This window comes from Neopelma chrysocephalum, unplaced genomic scaffold (genome assembly GCF_003984885.1).
Source record: "Neopelma chrysocephalum unplaced genomic scaffold, ASM398488v2 Primary Assembly neopelma1_97102, whole genome shotgun sequence".
Classification (NCBI taxonomy): domain Eukaryota; kingdom Metazoa; phylum Chordata; class Aves; order Passeriformes; family Pipridae; genus Neopelma; species Neopelma chrysocephalum.
This window is the reverse complement of record NW_020925744.1, coordinates 7,174,415-7,197,217: the sequence shown is the minus strand read 5'-3', so window position 1 is coordinate 7,197,217 and position 22,803 is coordinate 7,174,415. Positions and strand designations below refer to the sequence as shown.

Here is a 22,803-nt window from a genome sequence, read left to right as displayed (position 1 = left end):
AAATTGTCTAAGATTTCCTTAGTGGTCAGCCTGAAAGCTGCAACACATGAAGAGGTCTTCCAAGTCCCTTGACTGTTTTATATTATTGGAACTGTCACTCTGCATCTTGCATCTTTTTCCTAATGCGAAGACTGAAAACTTTCCAAAACAGTTTTAAACCACTATGTCTAAAGTGGAAAATAATTTGCATGATAAAGTCTAGTTACTGTATTTATTTACATTTTGAAATATAGGTAATAAGCACTGTTAATCGTCACTAAGATAATTTTTAACAAGACATGGATACTAACAAAAGGAAGATGAAACTATATACCTCAGCAAACTGCTCTCTTAGTTAAGCATTTTGGGCGACAACATCGTTGTTCACTTCAGTTCTTGATTCGCTGTACAGTAAAGTCTGTAGAGTTAAATCTCACTTTGGACCTGTCTCAAAATTATGTGTCTTAGTGACAATCTGCTTTAAGAGGTGGTGGGGGATTGTTTTGTTTTCTTCCTTTCTCAGAGACCTGCTTGCTGTGCTCTGCATTTGAGTTTCATGTCTGAATGTCACATCTGGATAGTGATCTTCTGCACTTTGATGTGCAAGACTTTTTCACATACATGAGAAGAGGGCAGCTAAATCTTTAAATTAAATCGCTGTTGTTTCAGAAAGAAATCTGCTTCGGACAGAGAGGTTAAAAGAAAGTAAAAAAGACATTTTGAAGACATGAAAGCTAAATGTGTGTTTTTGCATTTCAGATGTTACTCAAATGAAAGATATGCAGATCTATGTGACATTTTGTGTAATTTTGATTTTTTCTAAATATTTTTGAAATACTCTAAAGCCCAAACACGATTTCTCTGTTTAACTGAAATTCCAGTAAAATTAGTTTTGCTGTATGAACCCTACTGCCATATTTTTAATCTATAGTTTCATTTTCAGCAATTCTTATTGCCACTTTGTAGGGATTAAATGACAATAGCATGATGAAAAGCAAGCTCATGGGTTCATATGCTTCTACACAATTCCTTAATTTATTTTGCAAATATGGCTATTGAAAAAATTCTTAATTTGCATAAATTTTTAATAGGATTACATTACTTCAGCATCATATAGAAATGTTTGGTGTGATCCGAGCCATCTTTCTGCCAATGGATTTATGTTTGTGGAAACTTTCCAGACCTGGAATGCAGAGTGTCTTGTGCCTGCTAAGGGATTCAATGGCAGCTAATGATCTTAAGGCAACACTTAAAACATCCGTATCTTCAGAAACCTGCATAAACCCACTACTAGTTTTTTGCAGTAGTATTGCTTAAGCTAAATTCAAGTTGCCAGGCTATCCCACCATTTGCTGCTCAAATCATCTTTGCATCAGCCTATTCATTTGTTTTCAGATAAGTATTTGATTAGCTATGAGGTGAATCAACTGGAAAACTTGCATACTGAAAAAAAAAAAAGGAAAAATAATGCAGGTTATTTTTCAGTCTTTTGGGTTCCTTCATTATTATTTCACCCTCTGTTGGTACAGACAATTTGATAGCATATTGCAAGGAGTAGCAAGAGGTAAGAAATGAGTGATGGGGTTCGGGAATTACATAAACTGATCCCTTTGCTCAAAAATACAAGTTGAACCATAGTCTATGTCCCATTTAAACCTATGGGACCTAAATATATGCCTCAGGTTTTCTGAAACAAGGCTTAAAGTAGTTGTCTAAATCTAGGCAATTAAAAAGAAGAACGGTTCATTTTTAAACCAATTTAATTGAAATTTAGGGGTGTCTCTCAACTCAGTATTTTAAAATGAAGCAGAATGAGTCCATGTATCAGTGTGAGAAGCAGTCCTGGAGAAATCATGTAGAACATGAGAAAGTCAAGTAGTCTTCTTTGTTTGGGTTCCAAGATATGAAAGAAAAATTCCCACTTGTTGCCAACACTTCTACAGGAAGTGTAGATGGAAAATCTGTACATTTTCAGAAAAGAAAAGGCTCCTGAGAAATATAAAGTACAGATACTGCATATGCTTCTTTCAGTTGACTACATTATCTAGTATGCATTACAGACCTTAGATGGGAGGCCTGACTAGTTTTAAATAAGGCTTTAACTCATTGCTCTTTCATGCCACAAGTGACTCCAAAGGAAATTATGTCAGTCTAGTTTTAGGAACACTTCTACAGACATAACTACAAAAGTTGGCTTTAAAATGGGATTCCTGTATCTTTGCATGATCAATTTTCATCCCCCTTTTTAAAACTGAGACATTTATTCTATCAGTAGCAGCCAGCATATTGAAATACTGCCTCTGGAAGGCAGCATCTAGCATCTTCTTGGAAGAAATGCAGGGGTTTTTTATGGTGTATTTTTGGCCAATAGAGTTGTTATTTTCAGTCACAGTGCTATAGTTATTGTGAAAAATTTTACTATTTTTTTTTCTACGGAATTTTAGTCTTTAAAATACTGATGTAAACATTTTTTATTTTGCAAAGGAAACATGGCTATAGTAATGCTTTATAATTCAGCTCTACAGGATTGAGCTGTGCTCGGAAGTAATGCCTACAGTACTGCCTCTCACAGAACCATCAAAGCATTCAGTTTCCAAAAGTCAATGTCTATAAGTAAGCCTATATATACTATGAAGTACAAATACTTATTCATTTTAACGAGCAGTCTTCAATAGATTATTGGAAAATCTGTGTAATATTTATAGCCTGTGTTTTATTGACAAGACTAACACTGTATTTGGAGAAAAGAGATTTCAAAGTAAAACTGGCAAGTATTTCAGCACACCAGGTCTTACCACAAACATATTATTTGTTGAAACAACATTTACTCCTTTGAGCATCAACTCTGTGTTCCAGTGGGTATGTTTAGACAATAGTATTTGTGAAACAGAATTGTGCCCTTCTATTTTGGAATGTGTGCTGAGGCTACAAGGACCCTATCCTTCCCACTGCTTTCCCATACTATGGCTTTTCACCACATCATATCATACAGTCACCCCCTCCTGCTAAAGAAGAAATAAGCCAAACTGGGAAGATTATGAGATGTGGAACTTAAGGGAGTATAAATCTGCAAGGAGGATAGAACTGCACTAGACCAAAGAAGAGTGTCGTGAAAGATTCATTGGTGTTGCAGTTTCAGGTTTTACTTAGCAAAACAAAGGCTTGCAGACTTCATCACAAGAATCAGTAAAAGCAAAGAAATCACATTTTGTTTCAAAGTATACAGCAAATATCTATGACTGATCAGTAACATGCTTACACATGTTTCCAAGTAACAGAAGCACATGAGAACTAAGTGGTTTAACCACCTGACTATTGCTTTCCTGTATGAAAGTCATATAGGATAGTATCTAGGTCAGATAGTATCACCTGCTTGGTCTTTCTCTGCCTTGCACTGCAAAAACATAGATTGTTGTAGGAATAACACTCCTCTGCCCATCTCCTGTGTCTGACAGATTTTCAGAATTGAAGACTGAATGAGGAATGATAAGGTTCAAACAAACAGCCTCTTTATATGATATGCAGTTTAGAAGGCAAGTTTCAGTTGCCACTGCTACTGCTTCTATTTGTTGCACTCCAATTAAAAAGCATGAAACCTTCCCAAAATTCTGATCTTGCTTTTCCCCTTCGAGAAGTGGGATTCAAACCCACTAATATTAATAGCAAAAGTAACAGCCACATCTACAATAATAATAAAAATAATAGTATTAAGTGTTCTTCCCCAGGCAAATATTGGTTTCTTTCCCACTAGCTGCCGGCCATCATCTGTTGGACCTTTCTGAATCCCACTGGTGACGTTTACTTAGCTCAGGTAGTGAGGCTATGGCAAACTGTTTTTTGCTTTCTCTCTTTCTTTTCTTTGGCACTGTCTTCTTCCTGGGCTTTTTATTCTACTCATCTTTGCACTCCTTCAATTAAAGACTAATTAGTCAATAGTTCTTACAGCGCATCCACAAAGTAAGCTATTAGCATACAACTTACTTCATGCAAGGGGAATTTTTAAAAGCTGGCTAATCCACTAGTCACTTCTGTGATATACTCCTGATTTAATCCATGTTTTTTAGCACAGAAGTAAGTTACCTAGTGCTAAGATTCACTTACTTGGATATAATCCTACCTTGTTCATATTATTAAGGAAAGAAACCTTTTATTTCTATCATATTATCCTATAATTTAGGAGAGACTCCCTTAAATTAATGTCCGTCATCTTCATTTTTGGCTTACCATTCATTTAGCTTCTTATCTAATTTACACTTTCAACTATAGATATCAGTTGCATAAATTAATTTACAATATTGCATGGGGACAGAATAATTAATTGGATTGGCAATTTTATGCCAGCATTTTAATATAAATATTTGGGAGTAATTTTTAGTATTTAGTAACAACTAAAACTTTATGCATATGGCCACAGCTGCTTCATTAATTTGGAATCTCATTATGATGAGGATAAAACCAAGACATTCCTGGTACAAAATAAGGTTTGCCTCTATACAAGACAGATGAATCTTCTTAACTGTGAGCTGATTAAGCACCATTATAAAAACACACAAATTTTCCAATTCTATTAACAGAAAGTAAGAGTCATAAAGCTATGTAAACTTGGCTGAGTACTATGATTAAGAAACTCTGAAGTCATACCTCGGCACTTTTAAGATTCAAGTGAAAACTCTCTAGTAAGAACTACCGGGTCTTTCACTGCCTCCTCTTATTCTGCCAAAGTCCCAAAACCAAGTTTGGTAAAATTCTTGCTGCAGCTTTTCCCTGGCAGGTTTCTGCTAGAAAATACTTTAGAATATTTGGGACTATGTTAGGCTGCCCACTGCTGGTGTATCTTTTATGAATATCAACACCAAGGTGATGTCTATAGGATGACTCTAAAGATTTTGTCGAGGCAGTGTGGGGGGTTAGGGCCTCTGCAGAACATGTGGAATGCCTGAGACATCTGCTTGCCTCCCCTAGCTATAAGGAATGTCTTTGGTTGTTCAGGGGCATCTCATAATGAGCCAGCCAACTGGAAGCATGAAAACAGGGGCATGTCTGATTACATGACTCTGTGCCAATCAGTTGCGTCCATGCTGACCAGTTACTTCCATGCTTCCCAGTTCCAACCACCATGTCTTCTGAGGTGAGTTACCTATCAGGAAAAGAAGTCTTTTTGCAAGAATATGTTGTAACTTCTAGCCTGAGAGCAGAAGACTGTTTTAGGCATTGCTTATTCTTGAATCCTAGTTCCTGAGAAAGTAGTCACAAGTTGATTTTCCTACCACCAGACCTGGAATTACACCTTTCAGCCAAAGATGAGTCACTTTGCAGAATGTAGTGCAAAACACATTAGGTCAGAGGGAGAACAAGGAAAAGGGAGGCTTTGTTGTTGTAACTTGTCTCCAGGGTTGCCTGACCATGGCTGCTGGCTGCTCTGATCCACTACTGTGTTTGGGCTCCTTACTCAGGAACCTGCATATAATAAAAGCAGAAATTACGCACTTCAATGGGTGATCTGATCTCAATGCAGAATCCCTTAATTTTTAAATGGATACTCAGGAAAGTGAATAGGCTTGAATAGGTCAATTTCTCAATAATCTATTAATGGAAGAGAGATCTACTTTCAAATCTGTCTTTTCAATTGGACAGATGATAATTTTTCCCTTATCAGAAAAGTCAGAAGCTGAATGAAGTGTGAAATGGAGGTGCGCTCCAACATACATCCAATGGTCATACCTGAAGCCACATCTTTAAGCCCAGTTTTATTCTCTATATTCATCAGACTACAGACACCATTTGTAACAGGAATGAGAAAAATGACACAGGCAAGAGTCCTATTTTTTCTGATTCTTCTCAAGTTGGTCCTACAAACCAAACCACCTTTCATTCTTTTCAGTTGTTCTGCTGTTATTATCACTCAGTAAATACAGGTCGGGTCCATGTACAATTCTCAATTACCAGTGCCTGTGACACAGGCTGAAAGGAGAAGAAGCACATGAAGCTTGTCACCCTCTCTGTCTCACCAGTGAAATAGGCAGTTTGGGTCAAATGGTGATATAAGGACTTCTACTGATGCAGCAAAATATAAGACCAGTTTAAATGTAAGAAACAAAGATCTATGTTGGGTTGCATATCAGATTATTGATGTGGAGATTGATTATGCCCCTTGTTTTATTTTTAAATTAATCCCTATTCTAACTCCAAAATGTATGAGTCAATCAAGGCTGTATTACATTGCAGTCTGAAGGAAAAGTAACCTGAAGTGCTGGGTGAAGATAACAAGTAGAGGTCAGCCCTATGATGCATTCTAGTCTATGCACTTTGATAACCCCACACATTTCTAGTGAAACAAACTGCTGAAAAATTTAAAGTCATACATAAGGGCCAAGTGTTGTTGTCTACACACTTGAAAACAACTACTGTTATTTTCTAATTTTTGATTTGTGGGTGGTTATCTTCAATTACATAGACATCCTTGCCATGAATGTTGTAAACTATGACTGTACTTCTCTGTTTAACTTGTTATTTTATGAAAGCTTGTACATTTGTCTATCAGGTATCAGTGTGGAAGGGCAGTTTTCAAATATAGAGCATATACTATTTTGTACCCTGATTTTATTAACTTCCTTGAATGTGAGATGATACATAAACAACTTATGTGGTTCAAAACCTTCTTACTGCTGTTCTGCCTCAAGTAAGGTTTAACAAACCCACTGAGCCTAAAGGAGCACTACATATAGATTTAATTTGAAGTCTTTCAGTTAGAAAAGTTTTGGAGATTTTGAAGGAAATCAGGGGAGAAAAGATAACATACTGATTACGGAAAAAAGGGCTGGCTACTCAGGAAGAGTTTAGGAATATAGTTAGGTCACATAGAAAGAAAATTAGAGAGATGAAGGCACAACTTGAACTTTATCTTGCCACTTCTGTGAAGGATAACAAAAAGTCCTTCTACAGATACATCAATAGCAAAAGGAGGGGCAAGGAAAACCTCCAATCTTTATTGGACATGGGCAGGAATATATTTATCAAAGATGAGGAAAAGGTTGAGGTATTTAACACCTTCTTTACCTCAGTTTTCAACAGTAAGACAGGTTGTCCTGAGGACAGCTGGCTTCTGGAGCTTGTAGAAAGAGATAAGAAACTGAATAGCCCCCCCTGTAATCAAGGAGGAAACAGTTAGCAACCTGCTGAGCCACCTGGATCCCCACAAGTCTATGGGACCAGATGGGATGCACCCAAGGGTGATGAGGGAGCTGGTGGAAGAGCTCACCAAGCCACTCTCCATCATCTACTAGTGAGTCCTGGCTCCCTGGGGAGGTCCCAGATGATTGGAAGTTGGTGAATGTCATGCCCATCCACAAAAAGGGCCGGAAGGAGGACCTGGGAAACTGCAGGCCTGTCAGCCTGACCTCAGTGCCTGGCAGGTTATGGAGCAGATCATCCTTAGTGCAATCACACAACACCTACAGGATGGACAAGGGATCAGACCCAGCCAGCACAGTTTTAGGAAGGGCCAGTCCTGTCTGACCAACCTGATCTCCTCTTATGACCAGGTGACCCACCTGGTGGATGAGGGGAAGGCTGTGGATGTGGTGTGTCTGGACTTCAGCAAAGCCTTGGACACGGTCTCCACAGCATACTCCTGAAAAAGCTGTCAGCCCACGGCTTGGATAGGGGCACTTTGTGCTGGGTTAGGAACTGGCTGGAGGGCCGGGCCCAGAGAGTGGTGGTGAACGGTGCTGCATCCAGTTGGCAGCCAGTACTTTTATGGTACATAGTGGTGTCCCCCAGGGATCAGTGTTGGGCCCAGTTCTGTTTAATATCTTTATCGATGATTTAGATGAGGGGATTGAGTCCACCATCAGCAAATTTGCAGATGACACCAAGCTGGGGGAGAGTGTTGATCTCCTGGAAGGCAGGAGGGCTCTTCAGAGGGACCTGGACAAACTGGAGAGATGGTCTAATTCCAATGGGATGCAGTTCAACAAGGCCAAGTGCCGAGTTCTGTGCTTTGGCCACAACAACCCCATGCAGCGCTACAGGCTGGGGACAGAGTGGCTGGAGAGCAGCCAGGCAGAAAGGGACCTGAGAGTTTCGATTGACAGGAAGTGGAACATGAGCCAGCATTGTGCCCAGGTGGCCAAGAAGGCCAATGGCATCCTGGCCTGGATCACGAACAGTGTGGCCAGCAGGAGCAGGGAAGTGATTCTTGCCCTGTACTCCGTGCTGGTGAGGCCACACCTTGAGTACTGTGTCCAGTTCTGGGCCCCTCAGTTCAGGAAGGATATTAAGGTCCTGGAGCAGGTCCAGAGAAGAGCAACAAGGCTGGTGAAGGGACTTGAACACAAGTCCTATGAGGAGAGGCTGAGGGAGCTGGGGTTGTTCAGCCTGGAGAAGAGGAGGCTCAGGGGAGACCTCATCATTCTCTGCAACTCCCTGAAAGGAGGTTGTAGCCAGGTGGAGGTTGGTCTCTTCTCTCAGGCAACCATCAGTAAGACAAGAGGGCATGGTCTTAAGCTGTGCCGGGGAGGTTTAGGTTAGATATTAGGAAGAAATTCTTTAGAGAGAGGGTAATCAGGCATTGGAATGGGCTGCCCAGGGAAGTGGTGGATTCTCTGTCCCTGGAGGTTTTTAAGATGAGACTGATGTGGCACTTAGTGCCATGGTCTAGTAACCACGGCAGTAGTGGATCAAGGGTTGGACTTGATGATCTCAGAGGTCCCTTCCAACCTGCCGTATTTTATGATTCTGTGAAGATGGAGAGAGCATTCAGTAAGCCTTCACAGTTGTATCCTGTCAATTAACAACCTTTTCCCTAAACTGAAGGGGCTGAACTGGAGGCAAAAATACTGTTGCCTTTGAAAGAAAAAACAGTTCAATAGCTATGTTTTTAAATTACCCATTTTGAGCAGATTTTTTTTATTATAGCTCATGAAAGTGCTACATCAACTGTGACACAGAGAGCTATTTTCTTCTGAATGTAAGCAAATATGGCCTCCATTTATTAATATCAAATGCTCACAAACTCTGCATGTGCAAGGGATAAAGCTGGTAGTTCATCCCCAAAGGTGACAAAGTGACTGTGAAAGACTGGGGGGGGAGCAGACTCCTGTCTCTCCAATTCCTTACCTCTCATCTGCGTACTTTGCTTACTATGGTCAGGAGATGTATGAATGAATTTCAGTCTGAATGTAATTTGTGTCCTGTATCTCACAAAGCTATATGATTTTGTTTTTATTGTGGCTAACAAGGCTATAAATGAGATAACTCTCTGTTTAGTTATCATGTTCTAGATAAGGGCTTTAATGATTAACTGAAAGGAGTAGATGATATAAATGTTGCTGTTTTCCAAATCTGTTTTACTTATGCAAAATATTATTCATTGTTTAAGAAAACAATATACAGGTCACTTAAAGTGTTTTGTACTGTAATGATGGGGAATTGGTTCAACTCCTCTAGAATTGGTTCAACTACACTAAAACTGATGATTGTCAATGCTGTATTCCAAACACTTATTAGAAAATTGTGAGCTTATTTTGCAAAAATGAAATCACTGAAACTAGCTAAAACAAGGGACATCTGCATTCCTAATTGGCTACTGAACTACATGGACCAGCTGGAGGGATTTCAATGGAAGCTAAATCTTTGTATGCTCTGGACTCCAAAATATAAATCTGTTTTTTTTATCTACTATTAGAATTCATACAAACATTAAATGGTTTGAGTTGGAAGAGACTTTAAAGATCATCTAGATCATCTAGATCCAACATTTACCACTAGACCAGGTTGCTCTGACCTTCATTCAACCTGGCCTGGAACACTTCCAGGGATGAGGCATCTACAGCTTCTCTGAGCAACCTGTTCCAGTGCCTCACCACCCTCAGAGCAAAGAATTTCTTCCTAATATCTAATTTAAACCTGCCCTCCTTCAGCTTAAAGCCATTCCCCCTTGTCCTATCACTACACACCCTTGTAAATAGTCCCTCTTCAGCTCTCCTATAGGAAATAGTCCCTCTTTAGCTTTCTTATAGGCCCCTCTAGGAACTGGAAGGCTGCAGGCTGGAGGCACCCTGGAGCCTCCTCTAGTTCCCCATACAGAACAACTCTCTCAGCCTTTCTTCACAGAAGCAGTACTCCAGCCCTCTTTGATCATCTTCCTCTCCTTCTTTGGACTGGCTCGAGAAGGTACAAGTCTTTCTTATGCTGGGGGCCCCAGATCTAGATGCAGTGCCCCAGGTGAGGTCCATGAAAACGTGATCTGCTGGACATACTTTTCTGACGCAAACCGGGTGTGATTAGCTTTTTGTGACTGGCTGTAAGCACACATTGCTAGCTTATATTTGGTTTTTCATCCAGGAAGGAATTGAGTTGGATAGAAGTAATAAAATAATACATTTATCTGACTGACAGTGACAAGCAGCACTTAACATGTATACGTGCTGTGAATGTCTTCCAAAAAACCACATATTTAGGACTATGTTAACATGAACATAGTTTTATCCATTTTGTCAATTCTTCTCTCTTGTTCTACTACTCTTCACATATTAAAATCCACACTAAACAACAGAATGTTATGTTTGGGTCCATTTGAGGAAACAGTTGTAATGAATATTGATGTCGTCATGCAATTTACAAAGAAAGGGAATTTTAAAAGCATTCGGAGAAGTTAAAAGGGCACATTTAACTGACTCAGTGAGAATTCTGGTCCTAAAGGTGAGTATTGCACAAAGTCCCCTAGGAAGTAAACTGAAGTGTACTGGCATGTGTGTGCCAGTGATTTCTGTGCATATAAGCACTTGCAAATTTTGAATTCAACCACTGGTGATGTATACTGTTAACCTGCTGTGAGTCTGCAGATACATATGTGCTAACTTCTCAAATAACAGATGGCATTTATCACTATCTGAATTAGGTGAAAATGCTACAAATCACATTCACACTTGAGAATGTGTCTATGCTATTTACAGTGAAATAAAAATAATTGACTGAAGTGAGTTAAGTGCATTCAAAATATCCATAGGTGTATGGGTATAAGCAAAAGTACAAGGAACAGAACATTTACATATCACTCAACATACTACACAAAGAACAAAGGCCAATTTATCAAAGAAATTCCTCTTTCAAAATAGACTGTCAGGTTTCTCCAGTGCTTCAGGAAAGCACACTTCAATCAATAAACTTGAATGAGGATTTCAGAGCATTTTACATCACCTCTGCCAAAAAGGTTTGACACTGCAGTTTACCATAGGAATACTTTTGTTGTTGCTGTTGTTGTTGTTGTTGGGCATTTTGTTTGGTTTGGTTTTGGTTTTGTTTGGGGTTTTCTTTTTTTGTTTATTTGTTGGTTTGGTATGGTTTGGGGTTTTTTGTCCACTCCTGTTCTCATGTTTACTTTATTCCTTGCTGTGCTATGGCAGAATCCCAAACATGGCTTTTTCAAATACATCAATAACAAAATGAAAACAAAGGCTGCTTTGGTACTAAATGGAGGGGGCCCTGGTTACAGATAATACACATGGGTGACAAGAAGGTGATCAGGAGTAGTCAGCATGGATTGACTAAAGGTAAATCATGCTTGACCAACTCGATTGCCATCTACAATGAAACAACTACCTGGATGGATGAGGAGAGAGGAGTGAATATTTTCTAACTCAACTTCAGCAAGTCTTTCAACACTGTCTCTCACAATCTCCTCAAAGGCAAACTCAGAAAGTGTGGTCTGGATGAGAATTGTAGTATAAAACCTGCAAGTTCAATCCTTGAGTCACAGATAGTTTCATTTTTTTTTTGAAAACAAAACATTTATATTTCACTAGTTATGTTAAGAGAATTATGTCCACTTGAAATGAAAGAGAAGTGACCTCTTGGTCACTGCCCAGAAAATATGATTCATAGTGAGAGGAACCCCTCTTCTGGTAGAAGTACAGAACACCAAACATGGAAGTACTGTATAGCAAACAGTTATCCCAGGCTGGTCTCAGTCATGGGAGAGAGATGGCACTTTTAGGGAGCAATTCATCTCCCTTTGAAGACGACATCTAACAGAAGTAAGTTTTCATGTGCTCTTATTCACACTGACTATAGACAAAATAGATATTTACAGTCTAGAGTCTAAAGCAAGTATGAAAAGTACAATCTAAAAGGTCTGTTGTTACAGAAAAAGCTCCCATCTCATCCCCTAATCTGTCTGCAAAAGGAGCACTCAGCATGGTATAGCATAGTTGGCTGATACTGAATTTCAAGTATATCATTGTTATTCATTAGCTTCTATCAATAAAGCTACAAAATGCATTCATGTGGATATATTTAATAGATTTTATTTTGATCATCAACTTCTACATATTTACATTAAAAAATCACTGTAAATTTTAAGGCCACCATCGTTGCTGTTGCTCCTAAGAATTTGAACATGTGATTCCTGTGCTGCCTGACTTCTCAATTTGGCAGTTTCTTCCTTTTTTTGCTAAGGTATTTTGTCAACAAATTTGTGCCTCTGGGTGAATTCTTAAAATAGGAATTTTGCTCTTACTATTTTAGTCACTTAGCTTTACCAAATTCCTTTTCATCTTTCTCTTCTTGTTTCCCCCCCCATATCTTCTGCAGTAGTTCCCTTCTGTGATCATCTGTTTCCTCAGATAGAGTCTTCCCAAAGACATGTCTTCCAGGAAGCTTAGCAACATAAAATCTCCATCTTAAGTGTCTGTTTTCTGGTTTATGATTTATATAGTTTAGTGACTCTGTGCCTTCCAGTTACCTAGTTTGTTACACTGGTGATCAGTTCACAATGAGATTGCTAGCTGAGCTGTTTGGATGATGTGATAAGGCTCTACCTGTCTGGTGTATTGTTCTGGGTTTTCCATGGCATAAACTCTGAGAACAGCACAACCAGGAGGATTTCTCAGCAGGAAGGATCTGCACAAGCTACATTTCGAACATTCCCCATTCAAAAAGCTTAGTAGCATCTGAAGGGGTTTTCAAATATTCTGTGAAGAGCAGGAAAAGTGTTTATAATGTATCTTCATACTTAACATAGTGCTGTAATGCAACGTGTTTTACTAGGATTTTGTATGCCCCAAGGACATACCTATGCATACTTCTGTGCCTATGCCATGAACTTCGTTGCCATGGAAATACCAAAACCAGGCTGTAACTAAGAGCAGGCAAACCCATTAATGCAAAATAGTATCCAGCCTCAATCTCCAAAATGAATTGTAGCCATTTTCGTGCTTTATATTGGCTTAATATTTTTTCTTTATCATTAAAGTCTTTCAACCACTTATATCCAATGCACAGAAGCCCCAGCTCATCCAGTTTAATGCATAATTTGGGCACAGCAATTCCAGCAGCATCTCTGAGAAATCAGATAAAACTAAATTAGATTAAATTATCCTTACTATTCTTTACCTTTTCTTGCTTCCTTTGAATTTATTGGCAAAGAAGCATTTTCTAATTGCAGCCCTTACTGTACCACCTTCCCTCTAAACATTAAGATTCTGGATGATACGTAAATATCCTCTAAGGATTAATCGAATGGAAACTTTCAGATCAGGGAGAATTTAAAAAGAGCAACAGCATCTTCCAACAGAGACTGTCCTGGGTCTTGCTGTCTGAGCAGCTTCTCCTGCTGGAGAAAAGAAGCTGACCTCAGGCAAGTGACTGTGGGAGAGCATGTAAGGTAGGCCCACTGTGTGTTCACATGTGTGCACATCTGCTCTTGTGGATATTGTATTTATTTATTGTCACAAATTTTACTGTGTTATGGGCTTTCTAAAGTTAGTCCCTTGAAACCAAAGAAAGAGTCCTATTTTCGAGTATGGAGTATTTTCAAGTAATGGCTTATGGAGAACAATTTGAAACAAATTACCTCTGAAAGGAATATATTAACAAAGGATCATGATTATAATTAATCTATGTATATATCTCTATCTTCTTCCTATTTATTTATTTAATTTACATGAATTTAAGTGATTGCAGAACATTCTTAAACAAGGATGCCTTTCTGTTTATAGATTTGAAGACTTAAACTTCTGTTTCCTGTTAAGCCCTATACACAAATGGTCATGTTGCATGATTCTCCTAGGAGAATAAATCTGTACAGAACTGCCACGATTGTGTTCTTTTGAGGTAAATATGGATATTGTGGGAGGTTAGCTGAAAAGCACCATCAATTTTAACATATTCCAGAGCCTAAAGACAGAAACTATTGAACGTTATAAAACCACGCTTCTTCTCAAAATTGCTGAAGTAGCATTTCTTCCTTGAGTTACAAAGCTACCATATAATTAAAAAGGCAAAAGGTATTTTGAAAATTATGGAAAATTATGTTTCTGGTTTTGGTTTAAATGATAATTTGCCTGTTTAGTAACTGTCTTTATACTTTCATCAAGAGGCAAAGCAAATGCTCTTTCGCTCTGACAGAACATGATAGAGAAAGTAACTACCAGGAAAATTACTAAGTGTAAGAACATGTGAACTAACATGATGTAAAAAATATGGGGTCAAATAAACTGTATTCCCATAAAGATGACCAAGACCAAGTTGCCATAAAAATAACCAAAAGTGCTGTAGGGTAGAATTTTCCAAAGTATTCACATAATTTACAATGCTAGTCCTGTTTTCAAGTTAATGTTTCCTTAGAAATAATACTGTCTTTTAAAAGGAAATTACTTTTTTGTCTTACCTACAAATGTTATAGAAATAGAATTTACCATCCTAAATCAGAAAAGTCAGTTTTGATAATTTCTTTTCATTGCCTAAGCGCTTGTAATGCAAAGACTTTGCCCCTTTATAGCTACAGAACTCTATATCCCAAAAACAAAGATCGATACATTCCTCATTCCAGTTTTTTCTACTAGGTTTCATTACAAGAAGGTACTAATGAATGTAATCATGAAACAGTCACACACTGGTATATAAGAAAAAAGAATTGGGAAAGAACTTAAATTAAAACCAGGTTAATAAGACAGAAATCAAAAGCTAACATGATAGAACACTAAAAGTCACCAATTTGAGTCATCACATGACTCAAAACCTCTTTAATAAAACAGATATAAGGAGATATATAAGGAAACAATATAAGGTTATTATTATAAAATGCAGTGTTCAGTGAAATGGTTTTATAAATAAATTCTTCTTACCTGTTATAGTTGCTTTGTTAATAGATGGTTGGTTACACATTGGTGATCGTCTATTGAAAAGAAAATAAAAAAGGTCTAAGCCTGATAAACTCACAGATGACTAAATCCTTAAACAATATAATAGAAAATATTGGGAAATAAAATATTGGGAAAAAAAAACCCTTGGGAAATTATTTTGGAATGGACTACGCTGGCATTGCCAAAGTTCATTTACAGCAGATATTTCTTTCTGGTGTAGAAGAGAATTCCTAACTGACCTCTCTGAAACCTCTCTGCAGATTGGGAACTCTAAGACAGGAATATTTTAGGAACTTAGAAGTTTATTAAAAGCCTGCTGAATCATACATAGAGCTTCTACCTAGTCTAAAATATGACTTATATACATAGCATTATTCTAACAAGTCTTGTGCTTCCCATGTTCTCTGACTTGAAATGTTTATTTTAATTATTTTTCACTCTATTATTTTTTATGTACAATTCACACATTATTTTGCATCTACCTTTCACAATAAGCTTTAAGGCAAACAGTTCAGTGGAATATTTTGCCCATTGAAGAATGCTATAAGATATTGGACTGACACAGCTGCAGAGGGATGTGAGTTATGGATGAGTGAAAGCAGGGAATGTGTAAGGTCTGCATATTCCAACGAAGAGACATGGAAATATTTTCTGGTAGCATTGCATATGCAATGGTAGGCAACTGTCTTTGGAATGCTAATTACTTCTACGCTCTAGAGATGCACATTCTGGGTGAGGGAAATGACTGCACTACAAAATTTGCCAGTGTAGTAACATTAATGTTCGCTATGATGCTGTAACACGATTGGAGAAAGATCAAATTTATAATGCCTCATTTATAATTATGAACTACTCTGCATGAGTGGGATGTCACTATCTTGGATGAGTTAGGCAGAGTTCTAGGTTCAGATCATGCAAGCAGCTCTCACTGAGTGCAGCTGTCTGCTTACTTGGGATCATTTGCAAGACTCAGACTGTGCCTGAATCATCTTTGAATGATCTTTGACATATGACCAATTTATTGAAAATCATATAGTTGCACAAAACCACTCCAAGTTTATGTGAGGACAGCAATGCAAGATCAATCAGAAGGCAAGGGGGCTGTTGTCTCAGCTACCAAGAATAATATCTTCAAGGGATTAATAAGCTATTACTTATGGATGTTTTATGCAGGTTCAGTGGAACAGGCTAAAATCTGTAACACCTAATCGTCATTTTCAGTTTACATTAAAAAGTATCACTGCAAAAATCTCATTGGCCAAAAAATGACACTCACTTGCTGGGTGCCCGATCTTGTAAATTGGTTAATGCAGCAAAGTTATTCCGTACAGTACGCAGGCTGGCCAGCACCTAGAACAGACAAAGTGGTTTCAGTATAAATGTCTGCACAAGTGAGACTGATTTATCTCTGCTCCACTGTGCTGAATGAAAAAGGAAAGGGCATTGCAAAACAACTGTAAAAGGTTTCAGGGGTTGGTTAGTCTGCAGCCTTTGACCATTATTTAACAATAACATGTCTGTAATAGGAGAGCATAGTTTATTTCTTTTTTTTCCCATATAAACAAGTCATTGTTTGTTTAAAGGCAAGCTTACTTGAGAAGGAGGAAAGGTTTTCACTGTAGAATACTACTTATTTCTTTAAAATTACTATAAAAGTGTTTGAGTTTGGAAGATATTAGCCCTTTTAAGCCTCATAGTTCATGCATAAGAAATAATTAGAGAATCTTCCATTTGCAGTTCAGTACCCACAAACTCCAAAGCGAATAAGATTGTCTAGACTGCCAGGAAAAATAATGTGTCTCCTTTAAGATGCACAGTTGATTTGGGGACTTAGCGCAGAAGACCAGAAAAAGAGGAAGGTATCACCTCAGAAGAGGGAAAATGGCTGCAGGTTCTTACAAACTTTACACATTGGGAAAAGAAAAACTACTTCCTTTCTGGACTTAATTTCATGCAAGATATCATATAGCAGTAGAGGAGTGTCTTCTTGTTATAAGTGGCACAGGCACTCTCTTCTGAAGGCAGATGGATAAATGTAATAAATTTTGTACCACATAAGCATAATAAGATGAACCTCCCTGACAAGAGAGACCTAGTTCAGTTGATGTCAGACAGGAACCATGAGTTCTTTGGAACCAGGCTGGAACTGGGAGGAAGCAGACACACTATCACTGGTGTGTCTGCAGAAGTTGCCCATTTTTGTTTCCCAGCCCAGACTGGGCTGGTGAACTCACCAGAGGGATAATGAAAGCAAGAATGGGAATTTGGGTTTTAGAGGTCTAATTTGAGGAGGACACAACCCTCTTTTCATAGCACCTTAAATTTATATAGGAGATAGAAAGGGGATGGGAGACTGAAAAAAATAAATTAATGAAAGCCTGTAACAGAAAATATTCAGAAGTTAATAATAACTGGCAGTGTTCAAGCTATTGTAAGTAATTACCAAATGAGATAAGATAATAAAAATACATTTGTCTAACTAGATGGTATTAATTTAATTATGTTTTTCTATCCAAAGATCAGGAGGCACAGTAACATATTTTACATTCAGCAAGGAATAAAAATATATGCCATCAGATTTGCATTCCCAGGGAACAGTGACACTAAAAAATATTGTATTTAGATGTTGCATGTAGACAGATGGAAATCAGGCATGAACTGAGCAGGTGAAAGATGATCTTGGAATTTAGAGATCCAAAAATGAATACTTCAAATACAGTGAAAAAGTGCTGAAGCATGAAAATATTGTAAAAGGAAAGTATGAGTTGAAGGTAGAAGGAAAAGGAAAGCATAAAGAAGAAGTTTGGCCTATTAAGAGGCTCATTTTAGTGACTGCAGTCCATTTTACTTCTCTTTTGTCAATCTGCCTGGGTTCAGTTTACATGTGTCAGGATGCTGAGATGGTTTGTGTGTCCTAGTATTTTCAGAGAAAGGTATCTATGTGGCTTCCAGAGCTGTTCCAGGGCATGAAAAAATGTAGTCAGTTTTCCTGGCTTCAAGTTCCTACTCAATAAACCCTGTTGGACTCAAACTGGCTGCATATGCAGGTGCACTGCGAATTGGAAGCACATAATTAAGGTAATGAAGTGACTCCTCCAGAGAGTGACCTCAGGTAAAGCCATGATTCTCAGATCTGCTTGTTCTGAATGACTGTACCTGCTGCACAGAGCACAGTTTCAGACAGGTTAGTGGGCTAGACACGTTGCCATGTGAAAACATGAAGCTAGCTTAGGTATGTTTTGGATCTAAAATAACAGGACATTAAACAGCTGGGGTGCTGAGGAAAGAAGTGTGCAGAGCTGCAAGGTTGCTCAAGGTCAGTTATGAGTGGAGGCTAACGAGGCTTGCTGGACCCACGCTCAGGTCCCAGACAGACTACAAGGGTGTCTCTCTATGTGTTCACCACTATTCACATAACCAGAATTTTCTAGTGTCCTTTTTTCAGAAAGCAGAGTCTTGAGTGTTGTTTTGTATGTCCTCTTTATTCTTCAGGTCCAGGAGTGAAATGTCCAGTACCTGCCCAGCATCCTAGGTGCTTTTAGCATTAATGGAGCACAAGTCTTACAAGGACAGGCTGAGGGAGCTGGGGTTGTTTAGTCTGGAGAAAAGGAGGCACAGTTATATATTTTACATTCAGCAAGGAATAAAAATATATGCCATCAGATTTGCATTCCCAGGGAACAGTGACACTAAAAAATTATCACTCTCTACAACTACCTGAAAGGAATTGTAGACAGGTGCAGGTCAGTCTTTTCTCCCAGGTAACAAGTGATAGAACAAGATCACAGAATCACAGAACCACAGACTCACAAAATTAATTAGGTTGGAAAAGACCTTTGAGATCATCAAGTCCAACCTTTGACTGATCATCACCTTGTCAACTAGAGCATGCAACTAATTGCCATGTCCAGTCTTCTCTTAAACACCTGAAAGGACAGTGACTGCACCACTTCCCTGGGCAGTCCATTCCAATGTCTAATCACCTTTTCTGTGAAGAAATTCCTACTAATGTCCAACCTAAGCCTCCCCTAGTACAGCTTAAGACTATGTCCTCTCATCCATCACTAGTTGCATGGGAAAAGAGGTCAACACCCCTGGCCACAACCTCCTTTCAGGTAGTTGTAGAGAGTGATAAGGTCACCCCTAAACCTCCTCTTCTCCAGGATAAATAACCCCAGCTCCCTCAGCCTCTCCTCATAGGACTTGTGCTCCAGACCCTTCACCAGCCTTGTTGCTCTTCTCTGGACCTGCTCCAGCACCTCAATATCCTTCCTGTATTGAGCAGTCCAGAACTGGACACAGTACTCAAGGTGTGGCCTCACCAGTGCCAGTATAGGGCGAAAATCAGGATGCCATTGGCTTTCTTGGCCACCTGGGCACACTATCGGCTCATGTTTACCAGTACCCCCAGGTCCTTTTTTGCTTTTACTTTCCAGCCACTCTGCCCCCAGCTTGCAGTGCTGCCTGGGTTTGTTGTGACCCAAATGTAGAACCCAGGACTTGGCCTTGTTGAACCTCATACCATTGGCCTTGGTCCATTGATCCAGCCTGTCCAGATCCCTCTGCAGAGCCTTCCTGCAGATGAACACTCCCACCAACTTGGTGTCATCTGTGAGTTTACTAAGGGTAGACTTGATCCCTTCACCCTAATCATCAGTAAAGATATTAAACAGAACTGGGCCTAATGCTGGTCCCTGGGGGACACCACTAGTGACTGGCTGCCAACTGGATGTACCTCCATTCACCATCACTCTCTGGGCCCAGCCATCCCAACAGTCCTTAACCCAGGGAGGAGTGCACCTGTCCAAGCCATGCAATGCCAGCTTTTTCAAGAGAATGCTGCTGGGTGTCAAAGGCTTTGCTGAAATCCAGGTAGACAACATCCACAGCCTTTCCTTCCATCCACTAGGTGGGTCACCTGGTCATCAAAGGAGATCAAGTTTGTCAGACAGGACCTGCCTTTCCTAAACCCTTACAGCTGGGTCTGATCTCGTTGTCCTGTACATGGCACATGATGGCACTCAATAATCTACTCCATAACCTTTCCAGACACCAACGTCAGGATGACAAGCCTATAGTTCCCTGGATCCTCCTTCCAACTCTGCTTTTGGATGGCCGCCACATTGACCAGCCTCCACTGATCTGAGACCTCTCTGCTCAGCCAGGACTGATGATAAATAATGGAGAGCAGCTTGGCGAGCTCTTCTGCCAGCTCCTTCATCATCCTGTGATGGATCCCATTTGATCCCACTTTTGAGTGTCTGAGTGGCACAGCAGGTCACTAACTGCTTTCTCCTGGATTACAGAGGGTCTACTCTGTTCCCTGTCCCTGTCCACCTGCTCAGGGGGCCAGTTGCCCTGAGGATCACTTGTCTTACCATTGAAGACTGAGGCAAAGGTGTCATTTAAGTAACTCATCTTTGGTGACAATATTCCCCATCACATACAATAAAGAATGGAGGTTTTCCTTGACCCTCCTTTTGTTATTAATGTATTTGTAAAGGCACTTTTTATTATCCTTTGCAGAAGTGGCCAGAATAAGTTCTAACTGAGCTTTTGCCTTTTTGATTTTCTTTCTAGACGAACTGATGACATCCTTAAACACTTCCTGAGCTGCCTGTCCCTTTTTCCAAACATGAGACATCCTCTTTTTTTATGAGTTCTTGCAAAATCTCCCTGCTCAGCGAAGGCCAATCATTTTCCCTGACGACTTGTCTTTTGAGACAAAGGGACAGTCTGCTCCTATGCCTTTAAGAATTCTTTCTTAAAGTATGTTCAGTCTTCCTGGGCCTCTTTGTTTTTAAGGGCTGATTCCCAAGGGACTCTCCGAACCAGTGTCCAGGGTAGAGGTTTTGTTGACACCACTCCTTTATTCACTGAGTACGGAAAACTCTATTATATCATGGTCACTGTGCCCCAGACAGCCTCTGACCACCACATCTCCTACCAGCCCTTCTATGTTTGTAAACAGCAGGTCTAGCAAGGCACCGCCCCGGTAGGCTCACTTACCAGCTGCAACAGGAAGTTATTTTCCACACACTCCAGGAACCTCCTAGCCTGCCTCCTTTATGTGTGTTGAGTTTCCAGCAGACATATGGCAGGTTGAAGTCTCCCATGACTGAGAGGAAATGTTTCACCAAGGGAAGTTTAGATTGGATGTTATGAAAAATTTATTCACTGAAAGGTTGGTCTGCATTGCAACAGGCTGCCCAGGGAAGTGGTGGAATCACCATCCTTGGAAGCATTCAAAAAACATGTAGATGTGGTGCTAGGGGACATGGTTTAGTGGTGGACCTGGCAGTTTTAGGTTAATAGTTGGACTTGATGATCTTGGACATCCTTTCCAACATAAACAATTCTATGATTCTATGATTATAAATGCACATATTTTGACAGTTTCTGCAAGTACAAGCCATCCCCACATACATTGCAATAAATGTATGAGTGAAAACAAAAAGTTCAGTCATTGGCTACAATGGATCTAAACAACTTGATTTCTTGTATAAAGGTATTAATATTTATAAGTGTATTATATTAGAAGCACATAAAATAGTATTTCAATTTTCCACTATAATTTTCTTTAAGTGGCAGTTAACGCTGCCCACAGAGGTTCTACTTGTGCTTAGTATTTCTACAGTTACATTTGTGGGCATAAAGCAACCTATCACGTGCAAACTGCTTTAGGCTTAATCTCTAAGTAAATATTAATATTTTCAAAGTCAAGTCAGTTGCAAACAAATTTTAAATATTGAACTTTTTTTTGGTAATTAAAAACCTACAGATTTTTTCCTTAAGTTTCAAATCCCTCAAATTATTTTGTAAAGTGAAATTCTATGAATAATTAAATTACAGCACTTGCTGTATATTACAACATAGAGAAATGTAACTGATAGTAGCCTTGTGATAATTTTTTTTTTAATTTTTGCTTTAAAAATTCCATTCTAGTAAATATAGTAAATTATCACATCCTGGGACCAGCTTCTATGTGGGGGACACAGTATGCCACCCTGCCTCCACATAGAAAATGCAGCTGCATTACCATGGTGATATGCTGAACAGAAATTGAAATGCTAAACTAGGATTATTACCACCAGGTGGCTCATGATCAAATGAAATAAGCTTCCTGATCAAGTGAAGAAAATACAGATGGTTTGAAATAACTCGAACATGTGTTCCTCACACTGTGATGCACACAAAAAATGCACTTATATGTTAAAATATTGCTTTAGGAAGACATTAAAATGGTAGTTTTTATCATGTGTAGATATTGTACTGGGAGATGGCATCCAATTTCCGAAGTCCTGAGTGAGGTCCTAACACTGCTAATGTAAATCAGAGGGATGGGCTCAGTGCTTCGTCTGTCAGCAGGCCCCACTTGGAGATGAGATTTTGCATATTCTATACTTCTTAGATAAGGGTGATGTTTTTCCTAAGAGTCTAATCAGATGTCACTTCCCCTCTATTAGGCACACTCTCTCAACTGCATTCAGTTTCTCCTGTGTCAGGGAATGTGACATGATCATTCACCCTGTGAGTGCTTTTTCTCTTGTTCCACGCAAATAAAACCAGGTTGACTTAAACCACTGCTAACAGGGTTTTACACTGGAAAAGCTCACAATTAATCAATTACAGTACCTTGGTGCAATTAGCCATAGCATTCAACTGCTTTTGCTCTATTTGC

General features: G+C 39.2%; 1 protein-coding gene across 1 annotated transcript in view; it reads right to left on the bottom strand.

Annotated features, from left to right (window-relative positions):
• Positions 1-12,345: 12,345 nt before the first annotated feature.
• Positions 12,346-22,803, bottom strand: part of LOC113961273 (cAMP-specific 3',5'-cyclic phosphodiesterase 4D-like) — a 252,875-nt gene continuing 242,417 nt past the window's right edge. The window contains exons 4-6 of the mRNA XM_027671500.1: positions 16,399-16,472; positions 15,105-15,154; positions 12,346-13,318 (exon numbers count right to left, since the gene is read on the bottom strand). Coding sequence (XP_027527301.1) covers positions 13,236-13,318; positions 15,105-15,154; positions 16,399-16,472 — 207 coding nt within the window. The 3' untranslated portion in view covers positions 12,346-13,235. The remainder of the gene's footprint in view (positions 13,319-15,104; positions 15,155-16,398; positions 16,473-22,803) is intronic.